Source organism: Mytilus galloprovincialis, chromosome 11 (genome assembly GCF_965363235.1).
Source record: "Mytilus galloprovincialis chromosome 11, xbMytGall1.hap1.1, whole genome shotgun sequence".
In the NCBI taxonomy this organism is placed as follows: domain Eukaryota; kingdom Metazoa; phylum Mollusca; class Bivalvia; order Mytilida; family Mytilidae; genus Mytilus; species Mytilus galloprovincialis.
Genome location: NC_134848.1, coordinates 11,586,783 through 11,606,194, shown reverse-complemented (window position 1 = coordinate 11,606,194; position 19,412 = coordinate 11,586,783). Strand labels below are relative to the sequence as shown.

Below are 19,412 nucleotides of genomic sequence, written 5' to 3'. Positions count from 1 at the left end.
TATGTTGTATAGCAATATAAACAATATATAATACGTAACAATGCATGACAGCCAGACATTACCAATCAGTATACATTTTCACTGAACATTTATCTTAACAACCCATTATTTTCAATTCTGTATGTTTTTGGTAATTTTTTTTTCTTTTCTCTGAATTTTTATTGCTATTTATAATGCACTTTCTATCCATTATCCCCTTTTCTGTAAAACCAACATTATCCCCTTTTCTTTAAAACCAACGTTATCCTTAAAACTGTACAAAGAATTCAGTTATAAGCTCCAGAGTATGAATAACTCGCATGACAACTCTTTAAATTGCTATTTAATGTTATTTCCCTCTTGTGAAATAGCAAATTCAGAGGAAAAATTTATCAATGAAAAACCTTTTTTTACAAATTTAGCAAACAGGATCTTATTGAATGATTTCAGGGTATTTTCCATTGAAATGTTATTATTTTACTAGGATTGGGTAAAACTTGATAGGGTATTGTAAGGTTCTGAAATAAAAATAAAACCGATCGTGTTATTTAGTAAATATATCTATTTGTAGGGTATTAAGCTCAATTATTTATGTACTAACAATTTATAACTTTTGAAAAAAGTTTGTCTTTTTAACAGAGGGGTAAATATCCTTAATACACATGCATATTATTTTGTTATATACAAACTATATAGTGTCAGTCATTGCAAATATATACAAATAACATAAGTAATGTAGAATGTTTTAAGTATCAATATAATTATTTCCTCAATTCTAAAATCCAAAATCTAAAACACAAATTATATATTAAATAATATATCGAATTTAATATCTAATAATGGAACCATTACTTTTTTTATGAAAGCATAGTCTATAAACTTACTCTACATGACTATTTTGTACAAAATTTGAAGTTGGAAAATAGGAAAAAAAACTGACAGCAAACAAAATAATGATTGTAAAACTACAATATGAAATAACTACTACGACACGCTATATTTAGTAAATATTTCAACACTAATAATTATTGCAAAATCTGTTAACTCAGTTAAGAATATCGATATGTACAAAGTAGAGTTGAAAAATATGAATAACCGTAAAAAGCAAAAAAAGGAAATGAAAAATAATCCAAAATAACAATATGACAAAAGACAATTATCCTACGCAGTAAACATTGCTATACCATACAAAAGAAGCACGGTTAAAGTTTAATCACGGCTTTATATTTTCAGTAAAATAAGGAAAGTTCATGAAGTAAATCAAACACAAAAGAGATGCGACAGATATCCAAGGAATTTTCAAACTTATAAGTTGAAAATAAACTGACATTTAAAATATTTATTTAAAGTCCAGTACAGTTATATTCAATAGTTTCAAAAGCTTGGTTCTTTTTTTTTGGCAAATCAAACATATTTTTTTCTGTTCCTGGTGATACATTCAGGAGATATTATTGTGAAGTAAAGTTATGGTACATGTGTCTAGTAACCACAGAAATATTTTAAACAAATGTAATGGGATAAAAACCAGAATATATCAAACAGAGACAAAAGTAATGTGATGGATAGCATTAAATATCAAACAGATGTTGATATCACACAGAGACAGACATAATGAGATGAAATGATATCAAACAGCGACATAAGTAATGGTATGAATAGCATTAGATATCAAACAGATGTTGATATCACACAGAGACAGACATAATGAGATGAAATGATATCAAACAGCGACATAAGTAATGGTATGAATAGCAGTTTAAATGAACAAGAGACAGAAGTAATAGAATAAAGCTCAGCATGTATCAAATTAAGACATACAATTTGGAAGAATAGCAGTATTCATCAAACAAACTCCAAAATAAGACCATAATTACATAGATCAACCTTTGGAATTCTTCTCTGACAGTAACCGTATAATATCAGCATGTCCGTTCTGACTTGCTTTGTCCATTGGACTACAGTCATTGTTATCACATAGATCAATGTTAGGATTTCTTTCTAACAACAACTTTACTATATCAGTATGTCCTTCCTGACTTGCCATGTACAGAGGACTACATCCATTATTGTCATACAGATCAATGTTAGGATCCCTCTCTAACAACAACTTTACTATTTCAGTATGTCCGTTCTCACTTGCGATGTTCAGAGGACTACATCCATATAAATTGTCACATAGATCAATATTATGAGACTTCTCTAACAAAAACTTAACTATATCAGTATGTCCTTCCTGACTTGCCTGTCTAAGAGGACTAAAGCCATTAATGTCACACATGTCAATGTTAGGATTACTCTTTAATAACAACTTTACTATTTCAGTATGACCGTTCTGACTTGCAATGTACAGAGGACTACAACCATCATTGTGACATAGATCAATGTTAGGATTCTTCTCTAACAACAACCTTACTATTTCAGTATGTCCGTTCTGACTTGCCATGAATAGAGGACTCCAACCATCATTGTGACATAGATCAATGATAGGATTCTTCTCTAACAACAACTTTACAACATCAGTATTTCCATTTTGACTTGCAATGTACAGAGGACTACATCCATCATTTTCACATAGATCAATGTTAGGATTTTTCTCTAACAACAACCTTACTATATCTGCATGTCCGTAATAACTTGCCGTGTACAGAGGACTACATCCATCATTTTGACATAGATCAATGTTAGGATTCTTCTCTAACAACAAATTTACTACGTCAGTATTTCCATTTTGACTTGCAATGTACAGAGGACTACCACCATCTTTTTGACATAGATCAATGTTAGGATTCTTCTCTAACAACAACCTTACTATACCTGCATGTCCGTCACGACTTGCCATGTGCAGAGGACTACAACCATCATTACGACATAGATCAATGTTAGGATTCTTCTCTAACAACAACTTTACTACATCAGTATTTCCGTTTTGGCATGCAATGAATAGAGGACTACAATCATCCTTTTGACATAGATCAATGTTAGGATTCTTCTCTAACAACAACCTTACTATACCTGCATGTCCGTTTTGACTTGCAATGTATAGAGGACTACATCCATGATTTTGACATAAATCAACGTTAGGATTCTTCTCCAACAACAAATTTACTATTTCAGTGCGTCCTTGTTGACTTGCAATATACAGAGGACTACATCCACCATTTTCACATAGATCAATGTTAGGATTCTTCTCTAACAACAACCTTACTATATCAGTATGTCCGGTATGACTTGCAATGAACAGAGGACTACATCCATCCTTTTCACATAGATCAATGTTAGGATTCTTCTGTAACAACAAATTTACTACATCAGTATTTCCGTTGTGACTTGCAATGTACAGAGGACTACCACCATACTTTTGACATAGATCGATGTTAGGATTCTTCTCTAATAACAACTTTACTACATCAGTATTTCCGGTATGACTTGCAATGTACAGAGGACTACATCCATCCTTTTCACATAGATCAATGTTAGGATTCTTCTGTAACAACAAATTCACTACATCAGTATTTCCGTTTTGACTTGCAATGTACAGAGGACTACATCTATTTTTTTCACATAGATCAATGTTAGGATTCTTCTCTAACAACAACTTTACTACATCAGTATTTCCGTTTTGACTTGCAATGTACAGTGCACTTGCACCATCACCTCTACATTGATCCACATCCACATTATTATGTAACATCCATTGTACCATATCAGTATGACAATAAAAACAAGTCTGTATCAGCGGAGTAGTACCTTCTCCATGGTGCTCTTTTGATAACACTGTGTCACATTTATTGGCTAATTTGACTTGAAGTGATTTGTCCAGATTTTGTAAGTGCTTTAACAGCTGTTGTCTAAATTCTGAAACTGTCAAATTAGTGTTCATAAATATAACTCTCACTTTTCCTGTTGACCAGTCCTTTATAAACCTTTCTAAATACAATTCAAAATACTCTTCTGGTATTTGAATAATGAAGTCTATGTTGCTGTTCCCTCCTTCTGTTGATTTCCTACATACGAAGCGTTCATGTACAAAATCACTATCACCATGGTTTATTAAACATTCAATCATTTTCTTACCAAAGTAATGAGCAATGAAGTCAAACAATTTATCATGTACAGTTTTATAAATACCATTCTGTTTATGTACAAATGTACCTTCTAGAGTGAGAAGGGCCTCTTTAAGTTTTGCCTTGGAAGTACCTCTGTTCAATCCACAAGCATCACATGTAGTTTCGATAAGATGTTGTTGCTCACGTGTTACTGTACCCTGGATCCATTTGTCTTTCAGCTGATTATTAAAGAGAACTAATAAAGCTAGACTGCATATTTTATAGTTCCCCTCATCTCCATGCCTACCCAAACTGTCTAGTTCAATTTGATAGACAAAAAATGGATTTTTGAAAAATTCCTTAACATCTCCATGTTTTTCCCTAAGATATAAAGAGCATAAAAGAGGAAAGAATTCACTATTTTGTGATAGTTTATCAATATTGTCTAAACTTGAATCAATATACATCCTTGCCATAATATCTTTTTCTTCAGCTGTAAGGCATAACTTATCTGACATTAAATTACATTCACAGGTCTTAAAAGGTTCTAATATATTAAACTTATCATCTCTATAAACTTGTAACCTACAAGATACAATAATCTTACAACATGTGTCTGCAATAATTGTTTTAATCACAGGTAACAGTTGTTGCCAGTTTTCAATCTGTTGTTGGTTGGCAGTAAAATTACCACAAATATCATCTACGATGAAGACTGTCTGTTTACCAGGTTGATAATAATCTCTGATATCATCCGGTTTTCTCAATGGTATTATTTTGTACCCTTTATTTTGTAAATATAGTGCTGTGTGTCTTGCAATAAAAGATTTGCCTACTCCTGATGGTGCAGTTAAAGTCAAACAATTTTTGTTCTGTAAACACTCAAGCACGTACTCACTTGCTCTTGTAGTCACAAATAGCTTATCCTTTATTTCCCATTCTTTTATTTCGTTTTCTATTTGGTCTGAAAAAAATACAATAACATTATTTTTGTATCATTTACAACAGGCATTCAGAAGTGGATTGAGTATATTGTGTACTGTGGTTTCATTTTCAATTTTGCTGAAAACTTACATTTTCGTGGATATTGGATTTAGTGTTTTTGCCAATATCTGCATACAGATCCTATTAAAAATGTATGATTCGTTGAACATTTGAATTCGTGGTGTACCTGTATCCACAAAACCCACAGTCATTGGTATCCCACGAAAATGATGAATCGACAATAGATTCCTACACATTTTGACAGTATCGTTTCATCGGTGAAGGCTAGAAGACGAGCTGTAGTGTTAATCTGGCTTGTCTCAGTGACCATCAATTCCGTTCAGCTTGTTTCAATAGCATTATAATTGAAACTACCCAAAGACAATGATATCTTCTCATAAGACACTAGGAAATGATTAACAATTGAACAATTTTAAAATATGTAACTAATTGTAAAATCGTTTAAAAACATTAAAATACATGGTTTATACTAAATTTGAAATAAACGTAAATAAAGATGTTCCAGGAAATAAATTTATTTGAGAATAAAGTCAAAGGTACAGTCCATGTAACGTAAAAGTTAACAATACGAACGATGCCCGAACCATGTACGGACGATGCCCGAACGATGTACGTATGCTTCCCGAACGATGTACGAATGCAAACGAAACGCTGACCGAACGTTGTACGGACGCTGAACGAATGATGTACGAACGAAACCATGTACCATAAACCATACCATAAACGATAACATAAGCGCCCTTCTATCGTACATCGTATGATTTTGCGTACATCGTTTCATTTAGCGTATACCGTATCGTTTAGCGTACATCGTTTCGTTTAGCGTATATCGTATCGTTTACGCGTACATCGTTTCTTGGCGTGCATATATAGTTTAGCGTACATGTTTTTTTTAAATATAAAACAAAAATTGTGTTCTGTTTAATCTTTTGATATAGGTGATAATATGTGTAAAATTTAGATTGGATACATGTTTTAGTTTTTAATTAATAATTTAATAGATAATAATTTAATCTGACTCGATCTTGATCCAACATTATTTACATAAAAAGTTTGAAATATAAACACTGAAATAAATTTAAACAAATTAAAAGATGCAATTATGATTTGTTTTAGCCGTAGAAATACGTACTTGATGAATGTGCAAGTAAACTACAGTCTGCAGATAATTCAGTCATTTTTTTTAAATAGCCTAAGGAATCACCATTTTTTTTTCTTTAAATGAACAATGTATTTTAGATGGAATTCGGAATTAATCTAATGTTCTTACAAAAGTATATTCGGGGTCTTAAGGTTGACTTATTGTTTAAATTTGTTAAGTATTTTTATGTATTCTCTTTTATAGCATGTATTTTAAAATCGACTGATTAGCAGTTTTATCTATATGTCGTAATTAAACCATTTGTTTTTAGATTAAAGATATTTTTTATTCATTTTAAAATCAGACGAGAAAAAAACAATTATTCGAAAAACTTCAAATAAAAACAATTTCTCATATGTGCCTCATCAACTCTAAACATAAATCCCTACCAATGTACAAACGATTGTGTATCATTTATCCTATAAATGCACTTGACTTTAAATAATCATCAACATTTGTCCGGCAAAAAACTAGACCACTCCCTCTATTCTTTAATTTTCTTATACCATTTTCCTAGATGATCTTTATTTTGCCCGTTATACACTATTTTAAATTTTTATTTTTTTTAATTTATTTTCCTGTATCTATATCTCCTTTATTCGGAGCAACCCACCCTAAATATACATATGATATACACGGTCTATAGGTGATCTCTTGTGCCGTGATACACATGTTTGCTTAACACAGGATGTTCTTGTTTATATTTATTTATTGAATGCTTCTCTTTGTAACTTCATTTGGGTGTAAAAGCGTAGACCGAAGTACATTTTGTATGAAGCGCGGAAGCGCTTCATTCTAAAAAATTGCGCACGGTCAACGCTTTTACAACCCTATGAAGTTACAAAAAGAAGCATTCAATACTTATGAATACATTGTTTAGCTAGGATCATGAAAACACGATTTCTACCAAGTTTTTATTTACCTCTGCACTATATTGTGAGACCTCGTGTCATCATGAATGGTAGATTTTATTGTGTAATGAAATTGATTAAGGAATAAGGCAATATTGCAGTGTAGCCAATCAGAATAACGTATTATAATGAAACATACATCTAATTTTATTATATTAACATTGTAAATGTCCTCCTAATGATATATCTAATAGTTGCCACTGGACATTAAACAGCTAACTATAAATTCATCCGTTATATTCTCAGTTTTGTTATAATGTGAAAATGAAACAACATGATGATACAATAATTATTGCAGATTTTCACTAGGGAAATAATGGGAAATAATTGTAAACAAAACCACTCAGTCACATTCCTACGGCAAAAATTCTAGCCATTTCACATTAAAATACGTTATTTCCATCTATTTCAATCTATTCTAAATAATTTTAAACAATTTTAAATCAAACGGTCATTTTTCTTATTTGCCATATAAAAAAAACAACAATTATTTTCATTTCTTATTTTAAACAGATCGATTGTTTTTCAATTGTCGGTGCCTGTCAGCATTTATAAAACCGTGTTTGCCAGAAAGAAAGCTACATAGTAGTTATCAAAAGGTACCAGGATTATAATTTAGTACGCCAGACGCGCGTTTCGTCTACATAAGGCTAATCAGTGACGTTCAAATCGAAATATTTATAAAGCCAACAGGAACATAACAATGTCTGAGAAATACTTCGAGGCTCTACATGTATTTTCTAATTTCTGTTGTAATGTGGTGTAATGAAAAGTGGTAATTCCTGAATACTGATTTGAACCCATCAAGCATCTGGGGTTAATAACAAATCTATGGTAGTGTCTTTTTCGTTACTCGCAAAGTATTCACCTCAATCATGTTTTATTTATGAAAATTGCTCATTGCTGGCGAATGTTAAACATTGATATCTAGGTTTTCCATTGTTTAGTTGTTAGGTTACTGTCTGATCTTGCAAACCTGACATTTTATGGTCATTATTGTTTGGATCTAATTACACCAATGCATTAAAAAGATATAAACGTGACACCGTACGAGAGTCGTTATTTTACATAAACTATTAGTATTTTTTTTCTTTAACCAAAACGAAATACGAAACCACTTCTCGCAATTCGCTTTGGAGTTATTGTGCTTGTCTTTGGACAAAATATAGCCTTGTTTCAAAAACAAAACGTATAAGAGTAATATATAAAACTAAACTAGAGTAAAGAGTTGGGAAGTAGGAATTCCGAATTTTAATTGAATGTTCTAAATCTTAGTGTATTTTTGATATATGATGGTACAGACTCAAAAATGTCTTTGTTTTGCTGAAATGAAAGGTCACCGTCACCAGCCAATAAAAGCAAAATGGATATAGTAGATCTTTCTAATTTTGAAAACAATATTTCTTTTGCTTCGTTGATAAAAGGGCACTTAAAAATAGTGAATACTATCCTCAACAGAATAACCACAGCTGCTTGCGGGATTGGGTTTAATATTGATAAGGTTTACATCTGCATTTGAATAACTGCACCATATTTCTCAACTGCACTGGTATTAAACTAATAACCGTAACTGGAATTATGACTATCCCAATATGGCGACGGCAGATATAGGTAAAATCTTAACAGCCATTTTTCTAAAAATGTAGCATGTTTTTGTCAACAGTTATAAAACTGCAAAGTTTTTCTATACCATTACATCATATTTGAATCGTAACGGTGCACTGGAATTGTCTAAGCACTTTGAAAATTGCCGTTGGAAAATACTGCCAAGATCTGTTACAGAATAAGGTTGTTAAAGTTGAGAAAAACGCTTGGTACTTTTATATACTTTGTGGAAAGATAGAAACACACTATAATTTTCGTCAGAACTCAAAGATTCTTCGATATGTCCCATTGTCCTCTGAATATTTTTAAAGATGAATAATTAAAAATTTGTATACCAAACATTTAAAATTTTACTCGGCGTTTATAAATAGCATTGAAAGTACAACAGTTCAAAAACGATAATCATTGATAAAATTAATGTAAATGAGCCACTCTTTCTCAGGTTGAGATGGAATATGTTCGTTTTTTTATTTAACGAGTTTAACAATCGAAACCCCGGAAATTTCGTCTTATGACAAGCACGAAAAATGGCGAAACTGAACTTCCATCAGCGGACAATGATTTCTAATTATACAATGTTCTTTCGATGGATGTTTTAAATGCAATGTAGAACTTATCAATTAAGACATTTCTTGTTCCTTTTGAAATATATATATATGAAGTCACATGCACGAAGAAGTTTGTCTGACGTATGGAAATTGAAAAGAAAAAAAGGCATTACAGGAGTTAAGAGAAAAAAGGCAGTATGGCCATCTTGCCAAAAAGAAAAGTCATGATGAACTTATGAAAAACAAGTCAGGATACATTAATAACTAAGAACATGAAGAAAGGCAGGACAGAATAGAGTGTAAAATAAAAAAAAAACAGGACTACATTTACATTGAGATTACATTGCAAGAAAAATGCAGGACAACATTTTTTATCCTGGCCACAACTCCCCCACCCCTACCCTGTAAAAATTTAATGGTATATCCCTAGTGTTGATTTCGACAACGATCTTTAATTGTAACCGCAGAGAAATAGTCAATTGTAAGTCGGTGTGACTCTATCAACCACCAACACATAACCACAAGCTGAGTGAGGAGACTTTCTTGCTATTGGACCTCTAGAACTATTTCCGACCTTGTCGTCTAATTTTTTTAAATTACGTCATTGATGATCTGATCGCTACAACGTTTTAACAAAATATTCGTTCCCGTTAAAACTAAGATTTCATCGTGGTCTCTTCTCAGGATATAGCGGCTATCTTTATGTTGGCTTTACAGCTAATTTCCTAATGCATGTAAAGCGAGACTTTGGTTAGCTTGATTGCATAGTTTGTATCATTTACAATTGTAATTTGGATAATTTCCAATCAAATTTAAATATAATATATACAGATTAAAATATGCCTCTATATTGTTTTAAGATGTCAATGTTATTTACAAAGCTTGAATTCATGTTTATACAAACAGAGCAAGCAAGCCTACCAAAGTTTTACTCTACAAGCATTAGGAAATTAGCTGTAAAGTCGACAAGATAACAGGTAAATGTATTCAAATGAATTTAAGATTTGTTGCAATTCTAAAGTACAATGGTTAAATCAATATTAACTTTGATGTGCCACATGGGCATCCCTATAAAATAAGACAGTCCATGCGTGACCCATGGCATTAGATATTATGCATGTCAGTGGATATTTTCTTTGTAAAGCTAGCACTAATAACCCATATTATTTACGTGTCTGAAATATTTTGAAAAGTGAAACTAAACTCTTGAACAGACCATTCATGAACGTCGTTTGTGTGAATTCTGGATTTACACGTATGAAAAACTCTTCACTTTTCGGGATTCGAGGAAAACAAATTTAGCAAACACTGTTGAGGAACACAATTAAAAAAATAATTCTGTATCATAAATTTAATTTGTTAATATTTGCAACTCTTAAAACCAGCTGATAATTTTTTATTCATCATGTTGAATAACCTAACAAATGGGGATACATGTAAACACGACTTCCCAAATTTAATCTAAAATTCAACTACGTTACCCAACACTTTTAATATTGAAACAATACAAGATATAAATATTTTTTTTTTATCAAATTAGAATACTGGGAGCTATCTGAAGTCTGTTTATATGATCTTTAATATAGACGTGGCAATCCATCACTTTAATCCCATCAACTGTCCTTAATAATAAAGATTGACGTGCAATTTTGTCTGTGTCAAGTTAGATAAATATATTCATATTTCTGGACGTACATATGTCAGGGTTTAGGCTATTTCATTCGATAGTAGTATATGAAAAAAAAGGATTTTCTGATATTCTATCTATAACTGAAAAAAATGGCATTTAATCGTAGAGGCATTCCCACTTTATGTGAAGAATAGAACATATTGAGCTTTTTTGGATTTTCTTTGTCCACTAGCACATGTCTGCCTGTACCACTGATTATATATAACTTCCGGACTAGCAAACACAGGCAACCCAGTTACTAATCTTCCTGCTTCCAACTGAACGACATGTTCCAGATTGTTGGAATCTTGTTTAGTACAGTCATTCCATAACTCACTTGCATATTACATAATTGATATTATAAGTGTATGCGAATAAGATAATTCCTAGTCAATACATATTTCATTTTTTTTAGAAATTTAATCTTGTGCTTGCACACTTTAAAACGTTTTCTATATTGTATAGAATTTACCATTGGAAACAAAAGTATGTTTATGACAGGAGACAATTCTACCGGTGTGTAGAAATACCGCAAAGGACTTCTTAGTGCACTAAGAAGAAAGCTTTCGCACTAAGGACATTAAAACGATGTTTTGAGACCCCAAAGAACATGGATATAAGAGGATATGAGTATTAACTCATATTTATAAAGTTTGGTATCAAAAGATATTGTAATTTTGAAGTAAAATGCTTTTTAATCGGCGCGTGCCACTCGGCAATCATCATGTCCAATAAACCTTATCCAATAAACAATTGTCTTGCCACCCACCAATCATCATGTTCAATCAACCTTATCCAATAAAAAATTGTCCTTTGATCGTTACTAATTGATTAATTAATGGTTGTTGTTGAATGCACCTAACGGTTTAGCATGCTATAATTTCAAGTTGATGAAAGAAAAATAAAAAATTGAATTTTGTGTTTACTTTGCCTTTGTTAAAATTTGTTTTTAAGGAAACTGAATATGTAAGCTTCTTTTTTTTAAAGAGGCCAATTTTGAGATACAAATTGAGAAAAAAATGCTTCTGAGCTTTCATTTCCTATACATACTTTCATTATTCCTTGAAAGATACATTCTCAGTAAATCACATCAGAAATTAGATTAGACTAAAACCTCATTAAAACTGAATATATTTGTTTTTGTAGAACATGAGTTTAGTCTCCCTTAAAACATAATAAATCATCATATAGAGACCAAGGCAGCAAAGATAGTCAAAATAATCTTTTTGCATTTGCCAGTATTCTATCCTTTTAAAATCCTTGCTGTGAGGTTTGGTTGACATCAGAAAAATGAATGAATTATTGGTCACTGGACCTTAAGCAACTAAATATCATCATAACCTTTCCGTGAAGAGTTCACAATAATTTTTCTTTTTAAAATTAAAAGGATAAAAAAATATATGAGTTGAAAATACGCCATTACATTAGAAGCAAAAAAATATAACAGACAGAAATAAAGAATAAACATGGCAGGAACAAACAAACGGAAAAAAAACCAGAACAATTTGAAATACCATATACATGTTTAATCAGTATACAAGCGGATTATAAACGGATCAAGGTTGGGCGAACATGAACTTCTACCGATTACACAGGTGACAATCAACTGATTGAGGCACGTGTCGAGAAAACCTTAAATCGCTCTCTAATAAAAAAAGATATAATTATGAAATTTTTACAAAGTCTATTTCTTAATGCCATGTCCCTTGTGACAGTTGTATCATTCCATCAGGTCCTTAATGCACATTTTTGTTCTTAGTGCACTAAGGAGGTCCTTTGTGGTATTTCTACGGACCCCAATTCTACTACTTGATTTTGAAGTTCTTATTTTAATATCATCTGGAGAAGAATTACAGGAGAATAGCAAAGTAATTGTCTTGTTCCGATTAAAATCAATAAACCAATCCTTAGACCATGCTAACATTTGTTCTAAATCGCTATTTAAGACATTCGCTATTGTGTTAGGACTAGTTCTTGAATAAGAAAGGGATGTTTCATCAGCACACAATCGAGTTAGACTTATCAAATTACCAGCTATGTCATATACATGAATAAGAAATAGTAGGGAACCTAATACAGAGCCTTGTGGAACTCCTGCATTAGTATTCTCAAAAGGCAAATATGAAACAGAAACGCATTTTGTATATTTGAAATATAACTAATTAAGTGATTAAATACATTTTTAAAATACAATTTCCTTTCAAATACTTTGCCCACTGCTGAAAATAATGAGATTGGTCTAAAATTGAGAAATCAGTGATTTGTCCCTGGTTTTTAAAATAAACATATGCTCAAAGTCAACTCATTTTAAAGAAGTTTTGAAAATAAAATGGCTAAATGCATTTTTTTTTTACATAAAGCACAAATAAATTTACATGTTACATTATAAGATCAAAATATCTTAAATTCCCCAGTCCAGAGATACCATGTATATTCGCCTGAATATACCATATCGAGAATTTTACATTCATACTTGTTACGTAATAAGATATTTGCCCAGGTAAAAAGATCCAGCAGGTGGTGTATATTCTAAAGTGTTTATCGCCTTCCATTATACATGCTGACGATGACATTTAGCTTTAGGGCCATTTTGTTTTCGCAAAGAAAAACAAAAATTAAACAGTTTTATATATATATAATATTCTGTTGAAAAATCATTTTTAAAATTAAAGGTAATCAGATAAGCATAACGTCTTCGCAATTTCGTGTTCAGATCCATGGACACAGATGTCAGAATGAATAAGAAAACACTAAACTCTTAAACAATATATTATTAAATGGACACCAAACACATTTGATAGAATAGTGTACTGATAGATTTTCTTGTGTATTTTCTATGTTCTGAAAACTTCAACATCCCATCAACAATACTTAAATTAAAGTCCTAAGTTTTATAAAGTAAATATATTTTTTTTAAATATCCTTTGCAAGGCTGCATGTACATTGAACTATCGTTTTCATATATTTCTTTTCCGCCATGCATAAGTTTAATCTTTACTTTGACTTAATTCTCATGATATAATTTTTTTATGTATAATTTGTTTAAGATATCGATTTATAAACGTTATGCTTAAAATAATTAACCCACACAGAGCGATAGCACAGACAAATGTAGTAGTCTCAGCCGAAAACAATACGTAATATTGATAATATAAGCAAGTGTGACAAACCAATCACAAATTTGTTGTTTTGGGTTATTCATGGTTGACTAGTTCTATATTAACCAGTGACACGTGTCCTAATTTTTAAGAAAAGGGACAGAAAAAGTATTTAACAAAAATAACTGGTTTTTCAAAACTATATTTTCAAAATGCACTGCATAATTTAAACAGCTTTAAAGTGTTTCATTTTATTTTATGCTTGTGTCAATGTTCATGACTTACGAGTATTGTATTTCTTGTGAAATTGATTGATGAGCATTTTTTTGCAACTACCGAACAAAAGAATATAGCGTAAAAGTCAATTAATGGACAAGCAACCCAACGAGAAAAATAAAATTTAAGAGGCATCTACATGTACATGTATAACTAGTTTGGAGTTAGAGACATCATTCAATGCCAAAGATTCTATTTAGTATGTGCGTTTTTCGATTTACGAATAAGTCAATAAGATAAAAAAAAAAGTAATTGAAGCCAAAAAAAAAGGTACATGAAATAACGTAATAACATAAGTTTACATATACATATGTACGTAGTAGCATTTAATAAAACAACATTTGAACTTATTATTACCATTTTTTTTCAATTGTAATTTTATGTTTATGTGTATTAAATGTTACCCGAAATGGAGTTCTTCTAAAAATAAAAATCATTTGAATGGGTATTTCTGGTGTATATACATGTATCACACGTGCTATCTACATGTACAATATACGGAAATGACACGGCTGGGTATTGTAAAGTTACTGAAGTAAGATTAATGTCAGGTGTATATCCCCGGACAAAGAATTTACTGGTGTGTCAAAACGTTTAAGTGTAATTTGTCATATTGTAAAGGTTTGAATCGCGCTCGTCTCTTCTTTTATTTATAATATGAATTGCACCAATAAATGGAATTTGACACATTCCCCATTTCCATTCTCTATTTTATTAATTGTGTTATAATAACCTCGAAACGATTAACCTATTTACACCTTCATGTAAAATTAGAATACTGACTTCAACTGTTAAATAACTTTATAATTACCAAAATTACTAAAATTTGAAATTATGTACTTTAAGAAAGTCTCCTTCTGTGTGCAATGTTTTTTGTGTCAATTCTTTCACTCCATCAGGTCCTTAATGCACTATTTTGTTCTAAGTGCATGCACTAAGGAGGCGCTTTGCGGTATTTCTTCTTGTACCTTTAAATACCGGAAAGGACCTCCTCGGTGCTCTAAGAACAAACATTTGAAAACAAGTCTATAATATTTGCGCAATTAAATGATTGTTTTATTTGCTCAAATGAATGCTGCAGTTTTTACAATAAAGTGATGCAAAAAAAGAATTGGCGTAATTAAATTGTGGCGCAAATTAATTCTTTTTTAGCGAAACTGGATATCGACCTTCAAAACATTGTGTGTACACAAACGAAACAGTATTCATCTTCTACGCAGTCTAGCGGGAGAATAAAAGTTTTTGCAGTTTGTGTAGGTTTTCAATTTTAGAATGTAATGGACAAGTAAGAAGATCGTTAGAATTAAGCGAATCTGAAAATGAGCTATGCACGATGAAAGGGAAAAGTTTGGTGCGTCGATAAAAAATTTCATAGATGCATGTGATAATTGTAAAATTTCAAGTCTTTAAAAAACATCCATTTGTAGAACAGATTATTTCGATCCTTCAAATATGTGTAAAATAATAATAAAAAAATATATTATTTAGTCTCTTTCATGTAAATACTGTAGATTTGTATTTGATCATCGATTGCAAACATAACGCCGAGTGACAAATATTTCATGTATTCGTACAAAGAACAAATCAATTTCTTTTAGAATACAATTGATTGGTTATTTAAGGTAAATGATTTGCGACAGAATAAGTGAAACTTGGCCAGCAGCTTACCTCTATGATAAAGAAATATAAAAAAGGTAGAGTTATTTTTTAATTCTGTATTTTACTCATACATGGACTTAAGCACTTTTAACAGTAAAAAAGAACAGTTTTAACACCGAGAGCAGGAATCACAAGCGACGCTGGTTCCATAGATATCTTCAACGAATTTTTATATATCCCTGGCAGTTTTCGGTATATATCAGACTCTGACATTGAGGAGAACAAATACCATGGATGTATTGTCTTTTTTTCTAATATATTTAGATATAAAACGTTTACTTCATATAAAGCCTCATTTATATAACATTATATATAATGTATTGTTTCAACGAAATAGTTGGATCAGAGAAATATTTGGCGGAGGAGAGAGAGAGAAACATATAGACTTATATCGCGGTATTTGGTCTCTTGTTGTTCATGTCAAAATGTGATGGGAGGAAACGTTTCCCCTTCGTTTCGTTTTATATATATTCTATAATGATATTAGTTAGAGATTTAATCCAATCCAAACTAATAATTGTTGTTTTTTTTTTATCTCGTATCTTTTTATATTAAATCATTTTAACTCAAAACTATAATAATTGAAATAACTTTCTGAAATAAAACCCTAACATACTTGTATACCAGACGCTTAACAAAACGATATACAATATGATTGATGAAACGCTAAACGATATTACATACCATACGATAAACGAATCGCTAAACGATACCATAAACCATACGACAAATAAAACGATTAACGATACCATGAAGCATACGTTATACAAAACCCTCAACGGTGACATTTACCATACGATGAACGAACGATGAACGAACGCTGACCGAACGTTGTACGGACGCTATACGAACGATGTACGGACGATGACCGATCTCTATACGAACGATTACCGAACGCTGTACGTACGATTCCCGAACGAAAAAAGTGTTAACTTTTACGTTACAGGGACTGTAAATTACACCAAAAGGTTATAACAATACAAAAACGTCAAAAAGTTATCCACCTTCATTATGTGTTCAAATCAAGAGTCTAAAGAAAAATGCTTATACCATAGATTACTACATGAAAATTGGCATCTTTATGTCAAATGTCCATAGTTTGTAAGTATTAAATCAAACTAGAATGTATCCGGTGCACACAAATGCCCCTGCTTATAAATATACAGCATATTAGCAAGATTTTCATAAAAAGGATCAAAACGTGAAAAGTGAGAATAAAGTAACTGAAATTAGTGATAATAAGCATTGTACTCTACCGAAAAACATTTGGTCCAGGCAAGCAAAGTAAGAGTGCGAAAACGGTAAATTATTAATGTTCAATTGATATTGAAATATAAGTTATATTTATTGTTATAATAACAATAGAACTTTGAACATAACGCATGGCATTTTGATATATCTTAAAAAGGTTAACAGGATATCAATCAAATTTTAATTGCCCTTTTTCATATTTATCATTTCCGTTTTGAACTTTCCTCGGTGTTCGGTATTTTTGTTATTGTAGCTGTAGATTTTGCTTTTAAACGAATGATAATTTTAATTTCAATGCCAAATATGTCATGTTGTGTTGGTGTTAGTCCGCTCAGACTAAATGTGGTAAAGTAGCATCAACCCTATCACGAAAAGAAAAAAAAATACAAATACAAACATAAATACAAAAAACAACGAAAATCTGTCAATGATCCCTAAAATTCATTCTGATGTGATATATTTTAACAAAGTATAAACTTTAAAGAATATAACGTTAAAACTAATAGTTTTATTAAGTATCATACAGTTTTTTGTTGTAAAGATATAAAGTTTCAAAGCATATGAAATAATAGAATACCTCTGATATTCTTTGGTATAACTTCGTCCTGCTCAGTTTCTATTTTCTTTATTGTCTCTTTAAGATCAGAATTTTCTTCTTTTTCTGAAATAAGAAGATTATTTTGTCCCTGATGGCTATTACCATTACTGTACTAAGGACAGACATTAATCAAAATGTATACTTAAAATATATGACTTACACGGTCAGGTATTTCACATTTGTTTTATGATAATATTCTTTACAAAGCAGAAAATGTCAGTATTCACCTCAGAAGCTTACAAAACATTAAAAACAGACTCATTAAGAAGGGATATAGTTAAGATACTGTTGTCAGGTCATTATAGACTGCATATTTTGGCCTGAATATTGATTTACTTATAGGGTCTTCACGGTAGGTATAGTGCCGGCTAGGATCGTGGTTTTTCGAGTGATTTGATCGAGCATTTTCGAGTGTGACCACTTTTTTTCGAGTGAATATGATAAAAAATGTAAACGAACAGTCTCCTTTTCTGGTAAGACGTGAAACAGAAGCTTGGGTATAATGTACAAGGTTATACAAGGTATGCTAGTATTAGAGATAAAAAATATTATCATTCTGGTATTGTTTTTGGTTAAAAAGTTAAATGTAACCTTACAATGCGTTTATTCAAAAATACAGAATAAAGCCATTTTCATACACATACCAAAGTAAATGTCGATGGAAATGCATATATGGAATCTGTATATCCTTAGATATACAGACACTTTACAAAACATATTGTATTTGCATGGAAACGACATTTTGAGACTAAATTCATTTCTTCATGTCTGTGCTTTTTCGAAAGCAGTCCGGCCTTTTTCGAATGTGTCCTTGTTTTATCGAGTGATAATACACATTTTGTATTACTAAAATTGTTAAGTGTTGGTGTATTTACATTTAAAAACTATATAATAAAGGTTCAAATTAAGCACTTTCAAGGCACATATGGTTTATGAACACTTACATTTTTCAAACAAGTATCGTTCATTTGTATATATTCTTTTTCTTTTTCTCACATCTTATAAATTGCATGTACAGTATATATTCTGGATGTCAACAATATAATGTAAGCATATTTGACAATTCGGATTAGACGTCCATACATGGTGATATATTATGTAAGGGGAGCTATATGTTTGTTTTTAAAAGAGTATACATCCGAAATACCTCATTGACTATGTGTCTTGTATCTTGTATTATTATTTTATTGTTTATGGAAACCGAAAATGTTTAAACGCTACGACTGTGAGGAGGGGTCTGATTATCAAACGTAATAATGGGACATACTGCAACTAAACAACGCGATAACTTCATTCTAATAAAAGTGCCTAAAACATGGAAATTATGGAAATCAATCAAGACATTACAATGTTGTTCCTGATGTCGTTCGAACCACTGGATATAATATACACATTTTATAGTTTTCTATCATTTCAAAAGGATCATATTTACTAGGCTAATGAAATATTCCTTTCATTGTTGATTATATATGACATATTATATTCTAATTTTATTTTCAATGTCAATAAAAATGGAGTGGATGAATAGTTAGTGCGTGTTTTTTGTTTTTTTTCAAAAATTAATGGTTTTTTTTATGAGGGAGAGGGCAGGCTTCTTGAAGTAGAATATTTTTTTATTACATAGCA

General features: G+C 31.1%; 1 protein-coding gene across 1 annotated transcript; it reads right to left on the bottom strand.

Annotated features, from left to right (window-relative positions):
• Positions 1-1,858: 1,858 nt before the first annotated feature.
• On the bottom strand, positions 1,859-17,851 carry LOC143052028 (uncharacterized). The gene is made up of 2 exons (XM_076225003.1): positions 17,766-17,851; positions 1,859-4,989 (listed from the first exon to the last, which is right to left on the bottom strand). Exon 2 carries the CDS (start codon positions 4,541-4,543, stop codon positions 1,859-1,861), a length of 2,685 nt encoding a protein of 894 aa, XP_076081118.1. The 5' UTR covers positions 4,544-4,989; positions 17,766-17,851.
• Positions 17,852-19,412: the final 1,561 nt, after the last annotated feature.